This window comes from Acanthochromis polyacanthus, chromosome 7, assembly GCF_021347895.1.
Source record: "Acanthochromis polyacanthus isolate Apoly-LR-REF ecotype Palm Island chromosome 7, KAUST_Apoly_ChrSc, whole genome shotgun sequence".
In the NCBI taxonomy this organism is placed as follows: Eukaryota; Metazoa; Chordata; class Actinopteri; family Pomacentridae; genus Acanthochromis; species Acanthochromis polyacanthus.
In genome coordinates, this window is record NC_067119.1 from 23,252,100 (window position 1) to 23,262,749 (window position 10,650).

The 10,650-nt window shown below is 42.1% G+C and overlaps 1 protein-coding gene across 1 annotated transcript in view; it reads right to left on the reverse strand.

Annotated features, from left to right (window-relative positions):
• The window catches only part of si:dkey-40c11.2 (drebrin-like protein), a 34,426-nt gene extending 23,776 nt beyond the window's left edge, over positions 1-10,650 (reverse strand). The window contains exon 1 of the mRNA XM_022192745.2: positions 10,278-10,650. Coding sequence (XP_022048437.1) covers positions 10,278-10,369 — 92 coding nt within the window. The 5' untranslated portion in view covers positions 10,370-10,650. The remainder of the gene's footprint in view (positions 1-10,277) is intronic.

Consider the following 10,650-nt stretch of genomic DNA (forward strand, 5'->3'; position numbering starts at 1 on the left):
AGAGAACAGAGAAGACACATCATTAACACTAACACTCGGGAATGACAGATACAAACAGCAGCGAACAGCATTGTGTTATCAGGTGATGAATCGTCAGGTAGTGTATGGACACCAGCTGATCTCGTGTTACAGCCTGAAGTTAATCCACAGACAACATTAGCCAGTCATTGTGCAAGCAGAGCTGCCCATGTTCTAATTACTTAACTATAGCATTCCTCCCTGTGTAAGATAATCCCATTTTTCAAGGAAGGTCAGTGTAGTGTAGGTGTTTATGTCTATCTGTTTCAGCATATTTTGTCTAAGTACAGAATGTAAGAAGAGTATTTATTGCCATAACTTGATGTCTTGCACTAAAACAATGAACAGTAAGATCACAGCTCAAATAAACCAGTAAGAGATTCACACAAACGGTACCTTTCCCCTGAAGGCCAAATTACAGCGTTGAGTTAAAATGACCAAAAGTTACGATGCCTCTCCATATGCATATTCTTTGACATCCCATTTTCATTCCCAAGGCGTAAAATACTGCTTCTTTGCCAAAGCATCCTGCTTCTCAGAGATACACACAAGGTGTATTTTGGCATCAGTGTCATCTGCATCAATGTGCGATGCAGACATACAGGAGATTTTCCAGTTTATGAGAGCTTCACAAGGAGGCTGGAGGTGTGAAGAAGGCTTAAGTTGCAGGACCTTCACCCAAGAGACTGACATTTGTGTCCTGTGTCTGACCCTTATTTTTTTTCCACTTTGTTTCATTGTATTTTGTGGCTTAAGTCTCATTTTAACTTGCTGTTTTTGGCTGAAATACGAGCTTTCACAACAACCACCACATGTTACACTGCAAACTTCTCCTTGCCTGGAAAGTAGCAACAGTGATGACACCAGCTGAGGACATTTAGCCACAAACTCGTGGTGTATATATCTGATGTTCACAAACATTTAGATGACTATCAGGCTGGCCTGCAAGTTGAAAAACGATGCTAAAGGGTGTCCAAAACACTTCAGGTTAATGCGGGGGTGAAATCTGTGTTGAGGGTTTCTCAGAAGATGGGTGCATGAAGTTCAATGCCAAAAGGGTGTGTGCTTAAAGAATGATGGGGCACACGGGGGATGCATATACTCAGGTTGGAGAAAATCCACTCAAAGGCAGAGTTCACACTGGGGAAAACGATGAGAAGCACTAGGGGACGTAGAAAGGTATAAATGGGGAGGCTAAGAGAGGCATGTTCAACAATGGCACACAATGGGAAACAGCCAGAGTGTATTGGAGGTTTCCAAGGGGCCAGTGGAGTATGTGGTTAATGGGGGCAAGAGTTTTGATGAAAGTAATACAGGGGAGTTGTCATGGGTCTGTATGGGGTAAATTATTATGACTTAGGGAGGTATATGGTTTGTTTGGAAAGCTATAGGAGAGTGAATGGGAACTGAATTTATTTTCCTGCACCTGAGAGAGGAGAGGAGAGGAGAGGAGAGGAGAGGAGAGGAGAGGAGAGGAGAGGAGAGGAGAGGAGAGGAGAGGAGAGGAGAGGAGAGGAGAGGAGAGGAGAGGAGAGGAGAGGAGAGGAGAGGAGAGGAGAGGATGCCGATAAATCCTCTAAAATCATGGCCCGCTGGGATCTTTCAGGCATTTCCTGTTCGTGCTGTTCCACACTGCCACAAACACATACGTACAAACACACACACACACAGGAATATCCTCCCCTCTCGGTATCAAAGTTATTATGGGACCACTAAAAACATGATGGCATCTTATCTTCAACCATTTCCTTCAGTTAAACAAAGCAAACTCTCAAGTATTACAAATCCACTTAGGCCTTATTTGGCCCGTCTTCTCTGCAGCCTTTCTTAATTCTTTGATCCTTTCTTCATTCCTCTTCACCCCTTCACCTGTCCTCTCATCTTCCCCTTTCCCCCCCCTCTATCATTCCCCCAAGTTCTATCATTTGCAGTTTTTGCATTTCAAAAACCTCTTGTCCGGGCGACCCTGTTGAACTTGCTTTCGCTCCACTAAGATTCTTTCTCTTTCCTCTCACATATTGTCCTTTCTCGTCTACTTATTCCTCTATATTTCTTACCAAGTGTCCTTGTCCATTTATTCACAGACCCTTCCCAGCATCCTCAGTCCCTCTCCACTCATCCCCCTCAATTCATTCAATCTCTCTTAGCAAACAACCTAGCTTTCCCACCAGGGTCGTCAGGACAACAGGATGGCCTCCGACTCTCTTCGAGGACCCACGACCCAATCCCACTACCGGCAAGTGAACAAACATGGCTGGAGAAAGGCAAGTGGAGTTCCCAGTCGAGTTAACCCTCAGAATGACATGATTATAGCTTTTTTGGTGAGCAGAGCTTGTGATATCTTGCACTGTCTGGATAGCTACAGGAATGAGAGAGGGGTGTGTCTTTATTGATTTGGCCCAGTGTGCATGTGTATATGTATGTGCATGTGTTAGTCCTCAACTATGTATGAAATGTGAATGATGATCTCATAATTGTGTAATTAAAAGCAAAATGGCAATAAATATGTTTTTGTCTTTCACACACTTTGTGGTGTCAGACACTGCTGGTGTTATGCTTGGCACGAAATGAGCCACAGCAACACACTGCATGACAAAATGTTTCGGCATGCCCTCAGTTGCTTCCTTTCCCAACATTCATTCAGGCTCTTTATTCTTATGACTTCGGATAATCCAGATGCCAAAGAGAAGCACTGAACTTTAAAACACCAGACTCTAAAGCACAGAAACAATATCATATCTTTAATTTCTCCAACAAAGATGTAAAAGAGAGAACTTTCATTTCATCTTATGCTAGCACCAATGTTGCTTCAAGTTACTTGTTCGAGATTGTAACAACATGTAGGTCACTCTTAAATCTAGCAGATGAGTTTCAAAGGTTTCGATTAACAGATTATATCTTTGTCGAACATTGCAGCTCAAAGACACATAAATGTCAGTCAATATATGCAATAAATGTAATGTAAGTAATGCATGTCTCTGATATCATCTTGTTGTTCAGACATCCCCAAAAAGTGCCTCAACTGAGCTTAGGACACACACGCAATTAAACACATCGCACACACTGTATTTATCCTTTTGCCAATGTTTGAAGAAACACTACAATACAGATGTTTTAGACAGCTATCTGACACACCCTTGAAAATACCACTCTGTTTGTGACATTCAAGGCTCAATAGTTAGGTGAAACAAGCAGGTCCTCTTAATGTAGGTTCTACTTTTCATAGCATTCGCAAAAATCATCTAGTTCCACAAAGATATAGATTTCCAGCAGACTTTCTCAGTCTTTATCTTGAACTGCAAAGGGAAACAATAATGGATTTGTGGCGTCCAACGCTGTAGGCAGAAAAAGGAAAGATTTCCAGTGGAAACAATGTGCAAATGGCATCTGCATTCAGATCAACAGATCTGAGGCTCTTGAATAAACAAAAGAGGGATTTGATAGAAAGGTCAGGTGTGAGAAGGACTGCCAAAATACTTTGAGGATTATTGTTTTCAATGATCTTTATATAAAGCTTTCATTACTATAAAAACAGAGATGCCACAGCTGCAGGAAACTATCTTTTTTAAAGTAGCAGCAGCTCTTTACTTTGCTCCTGATGGACAATCGACACCACCGGGAATAACAGCACAACAGTGCCCTAAAGTCATGAAACATTAATTACCAACCTTTTGCATCTTCTGTGGGGCAGTTACAAGTGACACATGGACACAGTGTCAATTTGTGGTCCTCCACCCAACAGTTTGCACGCTGAGGAACCCACACATACAGACACATACAAACATAATACACACATACTGCATAACCTTCTGCAGTCATGTCTCATCATGCCTAAAACCTACCATTACCCCGCACCTTCATCTTGGACCCCAGATGATTCTAAACAGTATTTAAGGGAGTAGTAAGCAGTTGTTTAGTGATAACTGCTCAAATTATTCTCTAAGTTCATCTAAACAGAGATACATATAACAGCCATTATAGTTATCATTGTCATCATCTTTCAACATGCCACCCACAGACCTGCTCACACAGGCAGCCAGGCAAGCTGAGGATGTGTTTTTGTAGAGGGTACAACCTACACAGTGTGGAGAATTTTCTAATCTTTTAAACAACTTTTAAAAGCCTTCATTTAACCTGCGTACATATGTGCAATAACAGGACATTTGTGCTAATGTCACTCAAAAAGCACTTTAATGGATGAAGTACCACTCTGATCGTCCTAAATTAGAGCTCAAGTGCTCTAGTCTCCAGCCAAGGAACCACTCTAGTTGGGTCAAGTTCTGCCAAAGTACCAAAACGGGTTCTACAAAGTTTTCATGGCAGAAATAAGAGACAGAATGCTGGCTTGTTTAGAAATCAGCAGTGGTCTACGTCACACAGGCTACTGCAAGTTAACATACAGGAAGCAAAGCTGGAGACAGCATGACAGAGAGAGAGAGAGAGAGGGAGGACTGGCACTGGTTCAGTGTACCCGTTCTTTGACTTCTGATTCTGCTATTTATATCAAGGATCAATCAAACGTGTCCTGTTATCATTCAGCCTGATAACAATACTTTCTGCAGCCTTTGAAGCTTTATCCTGAACAGCAAGAGGAAACAACCAAACTGCTTGGTTTCCTTCAGTAGGATTCCACAGTTAGGTGATCAGTAGGATCACAGAAAGCTGCAACAACCTTTCTCAACCTAGATGAGGATTACACAACACATTGTGTGCCAAAAAGCACACGTTTGTTTATCTGCTTCAGGGTGTTTTTAGACAGGTGAGTCTTTGTGGACAATGAAGGAACTGATCAAAAGCAGAACCTGTGCATGGAAGTTTAGACAATGGGCAGCTTATTGATGATAATGGTTGTCCTCTTTACAAGAAAGATAGCTGGCTTGCTGTACTTGCACATATAATCCCCCTCCAGGGTCGGGAAATACTGTACACCTCTAAACAGACCGAAGCACTCAAGCATGTGCATCTACACATGCATTTTGCCTTCCTCCCTCCTATCCTCTCTCCACACCCACAGGTGTATTCCATCCAGCATGTAACTTTAGACCCAGGGACTCTTAAGGTATCAGTTAATCATGCATGAGCCTGTGGAAATTCTGGCAAGTAGGAGCAACACAAACACCCCAGGCCTGTGCCGAATAATGGCTCCTTCATTTATCATCAACAGGAGAGTCCCTTCACAGGAGATCAGAGACCTGGAGCGGAGGGATAATATGTTGTGTCTTCAAGGAAAATGAGTACGATTGATTACTTAAGTTTCCCGCAGAATGTCAACACCTAGAAAAATATATAAATGAAGATAATATTAAAACATTTCCAGGTAATTCATGAATTCATAAGGTTAAATGGCATCATGTACATTTTCCAGCAGTTTACAACCAGCACAAAAACAGACACTGTGGATAATAGTTACAGAAATAAGGTGGATGCCTTTCAAAAATAAGTGTTGGTAGAGGGGAATTTCCTTTTTTTTTTTAAAAAAATGCTTAAACTGAAACATATCTGTAATTTCGTGATCATTATCATTTGATGACAGATTGTATGGCAGCTGCACTTCTGCCAAAGAAAGATAACAATGAAGGCCTTGCATCATTCAACAGGAAGTTCTTTCAAATCAGTGAGGAACTTTTAGCAATATAGCAGCAATTATATTACAGTATATAAGACCTGAATAATACGCCATGCCTATAAAAGTATGCATCCCCTTGGAACTTTTCCCCTTTTATTGCTTTTCAATATTGAATCGTGTTCAATGTAATATGGCTTTGTTGAGAATTTACAAAGTGTGATATCAAAGTGAGAACAGATTTATATTAAGTAATGTCATTTAATTACAAATATAAAACATAAACTAAGTGATTGCTTAAGTATTCACCCCCTTCACGTCAGTATTTGGTAGGTGCAGGTCTCAGTCAGCCTTGCACATCCAGACACTGCAAGTTTGCATCATTTGTTTGTAAAACTGCTCAGCCTCTATTCGTCTGCATTGGCTGAGAAAACAGCCACAAGTTCTCATCTTGATTGATGTCTGGACTCCGACTCTCCGACTCAAGAACAGTCACCTTGTTGTCTTTAAATCATCTCTGTGTAGCTTTGGCTGCATGTTTCGGGTCATGGTTTTGCTGAAAAAGAAATCTTGCGGTAACTCACAATTCTCCTGCGGACTGCATCAGGTTGTCCTCCAGGATTTTCTAATACTTTGTTATATTAACTGAACCCTTAACCCTTACACACCTACCAGAGACTGCTTCTGAGAAGCATCTCCACATCATGATGCTGCCACCACCATGCTTCATGGTAGAGATGGTGTGTTTGTGATCATGTGCAGTGTTTGGTGTCTGATGCTCAGAAAGTTACATTTTAGTCTCATCAAACCAAAGAACCCTCTTCCAGTTGACCTAAGAGAGTCTTCTACGTGAATTTTGGTGAACTCTAGTTGAAATATGATATCAGTTTTTTTCACAGTGATTTTCTCTTTGTCACACTCCTGTAAAGCTTTGGCTGTTGAGGACAGGCAATAGTTGTTTTATGTACAGTCTCGCCCACCTCAGTTGCTGAAGCGTGTACTTGTTCAGAGGAGTCATGAGTGCCTTGTTCGCCTCCCTCATGAGTTTCTTTCTTGCACACTAAGTTTTTGAGGACAGCCTACTCTGGCCAGATTTACATATGAGCCACATTCCTTATATTCCATAATGATGGATGTAACTGTACTTCAACTGATATTCTGTGACTTGTAAATGTTCTTGTATCTATCCTCTGATGAAAACTTTGAAATAATTTTTCCTGGAGTTGCTTGGCGTTTTCTTTTGTCTTCTAGCCAGGAGTACTGACTCCCCAGTAACTGGACCTTCCAGATACAGGTGTCTTTATCCTACAGTCACTTGAGACATATTCACTGCACTCAAATGAAATGTGTGATATCTGGCACTAAGTGGCTGCACTTGTGTTGAATGAGGTGAGGCACTTTAAAGTGAGTGAATACTTATGCTGCTACTTATTTTACATCTCAAAATTTTAAATAATGGACATTACTTTGTAGAAATCTGTTTTTACTTGGGAGTTTGCATGTTCTACCTGTGCATGCGTGGGTTTTCTCCGGGTACTCCAGCTTCCTCCCACAGTCCAAAAATATGCTGAGGTTAATTGGTTACTCTAAATTGTCCGTAGGTGTGAATGTGAGTGTGATTGTTTGTCTGTATATGTAGCCCTGGAACAGACTGGCGACCTGTCCAGGGTGTCCCCTGCCTTCGCCTGAGTCAGCTGGGATAGGCTCCAGCAACCCCCACGACCCTAGTGAGGATAAAGCGGTGTATAGAGAATGGATGGATGGATGGATGTTTTTACTTGGACATGAAAGAATCTCGAAGGGCGGGTTAATACTTTTTCATAGACCCTGTATAATTTGTTACTAAGTGTATATGAAATATCTGACCTGAGTCCAGAGATAGACATTTAACTAGGTCAACCTTTGTAACGACTTGCATGGTCAAGTAATACAGAGTCTTTGTTTTATTTTTTTAAATCAAGGTTAAGTCAAGACCAAACTGATTGGTGTAAAAACATTCCATGTAAGCTGAATCACGTTCTTGCTAAAGTGACATCAGATATTTACTTAATGTGTCACAACCTGACTACAGTAATCCCTACAAGTTAGCACATACCACAAACATAGCACAAAGTATCAAAGTGTGGCCTGGGAGAAAGAGGTCTGTGAAGCAGTTGTGCTCAGCTTCTCCATGGGGTTCACAGATGTCTAGATATAGCCTACACCCATTCTGATGAATTGCTCCACATCTCAATAGGAATTTCTATCTGATATGCTTTGCAAAGCTGAAACAATTCTGTAAACATTCTTCTAAACCTACCCACACCCCTCCTTTCTTTAACATGCTTGGCTAGTCTGGTGCTGTGGTGTATTTGTTGCTTGGCAGGAGGACACCCCCTGGTAATTCCTGCTGCTTTGCTCATATTTACTGCCTCAAAAGTGCTACAACTACAACTTGTACATGTTGTTTTGTCACAGAATGGCAAGTAAATTACATAAATCTTGATTTCTTTTGTGAATAATTACAGATGATGACTTCACAGAGGGTTACACTTTGTCATTGGGAACATGTATTTTTACTGTTTGTCTTTCTTTCTGACTGTTAATACTCACACAGCACATGCACACAGTGCCAGTCTCCAGCCTTGGAGTAACACACTTTGTAGTCCTCAGTGGTCTCAGAGACTAAGCACAGACCTCCAAGGCAGTATGTTGAGCAGAGAGTTCTGAATGAGGGATGCATTGAAATTGCTCCTTTTTTCTTCAGAGTCTCACCCACAAAGGGTCTGTTTCCCATTCAGGACACAAGGTCATTAGATAATACACACAGGGACCTCAAGGCCACACAGTGGGGGCGGGATCCTTCAACAAAACAAGCCTCCTATCCCTCCCCATGCAAATTTCTCAACAGCCACAACTGACTATAATAGTCTCTGCAGGATGCATAAGCACATCAAACATACTGAAATGCAAACTCACACGCAAGCACATAAAATCCCACCAACACACATGCACAGAGTGGGTGAGGCTGTCTGACAGTGGGAACTATGACATCACCGTGTCCCCCTTCCATCACTCTATTCAGTCAGAGCAGACTTATTTATCCTTCTAAAATGTGGTCAAAGAACGCCGAGTGATCTCTCTCTCTCTCTCTCCCTCTCTGTCTTGCTTTCTTTTCATCTTTTTCCTCTCTTGTATCTGCATTCTATCTATATCTATGCATCAGCACATTGTTGTGTGACTGTCTGAAAAGCAGCTGGTTGTCTGGCACCAGATCCATATTTGTTGTTATTTTAAACTTTAGGAAAATACTCTAAAAATGAGGAATTGCTGGATCAGGAAAGTGTCAGTGCGAAGCTGTTGCCATGGGATAAAAACTCCACAGTGATACTGAACATGGAAATTTTAAGAGATTTTCCAACTCGGTGCATTGAATCTCATTTCCTGAATGGCGCCATTAGCTCAAAACTGAACTCAGGAAGAAGGTAGAAGGAGAGTGGGCAGGGAAAGCTGGTGGAAGAGACGGATGTGAGGCAGAGAAAGATGAAACAGAGACAGAATCAGTCCATTACTTACAAATGAGTGTGTGTGGGAGGCTGGGCCTTGGAATATTTTTCTAAACTATAGCTTCATCAACTGAGGGCAAGAAAGAGGTCGAGGTACATTTTACTCTCTCTGTATTAGATGAGTAGAGCCAATAACAACACCTTTGTAACTGCAGATGACAATACCACACACACATTATAAGGGAAGAGGAACTGGAGGAAGAAGATTACACAGGCAGATTGGTATTGTTTGGAAATGATGGAGATCACCATAGTGACAGACCAGCCAAACCCTGTAACAACAGGACGGAATGAGCCATGTGTCTGATGCTCAAGTTACACCACTACGAGGTCTCACATATGCCTGAGCAGAATTAATTAAATGAATGATTTCAAGTTTCCATATGTCAAAAAAACATTAAGTGTTTAAATACAGGAGAAGTTCTTAAAATACTTGATTGTATGTGTAACTGTAGTTTGAAGGCTGGTATTTGTTTCACAGACTGTTCTGTACAGGTGATCTTTAATGTTTCTTCCCAAACAACCTCCATCTAGTAATTGCTATTTTATTAAATGTCACTGTTCAGACATGTGAATAACACTCGAGCATGTAACGATGTTTGTCAGACTGAAGGGCCTCTCCCTGAAAGACAATCCGCTGTCAAAGATCAGGACATCTGCAGAAACACGATCCGATGAAGCCTCCCAAATCCTGGGGGAGAATAGCAGAGTCATGGAGCGGCAGGGCCCCGGTGAGGGCAGCGGGCTGCTGGCCAGGTGCTGCGCTCTGAGCAGCGCCAGCCGCCTGGCGTGCATCATGGACGGCAACTAAAGTCAGTGCATCATCACAAAACCGTACATTTATCATTATGGGACTTGTAAATATAGTGCAAGTTGCTTGCTGCCTCTGTGCTAGCCACCATATCCCTCACTGGATTAATTGAAATCAAGCCTCTGCTTACGCAACTGCCATTCTGGTAATGCGTAAAAGACTCATTCGGTAAAACAAGATGGAGAACAAAAGTTTTTGGTAAAGTACTGATTCTACTTGCGTTCGTCAGTGTTTCCTTATAATAGCGCAGGATTATAAAGCTCACATTTAATCTAAAGTGTCGTGATAAACAGAAATGAAGTTTTGCTATAGCAGGTAGATGCAGTTTTGCAAGTGTTACCAGTTGGTGGAGGAGCGGGGGTTGAGGATGTCCTCTTTGGCCGTGAGCAGCGACAGGCTGTAGGTATCAAGGTTGACCGTTGGCGTGCTCATGATGGCTAAAGTTTCCAGACCACTCCCGCAGCTTCTCTTTTCACAGGTCCCGATGGGTTTCGGGGTCGGAGTATCTGCCGGAAAACAGCCACAGCGGGAACAGCCTACTGATGGTCGGCCAAGAAAGCTGCTGGAAAAGTACACAGGTTCATGCAACGGTGGGCTTTAGGTCCGAATTGGAGCGATCTGTGCAGGGCGCTGCGCACTCACAGCGTGGAGGAGACTGTGACTGCACTCTGGTCTTTGTGCAGCTGGGTAGAATAAGTTTTCAGTAAAAAGCC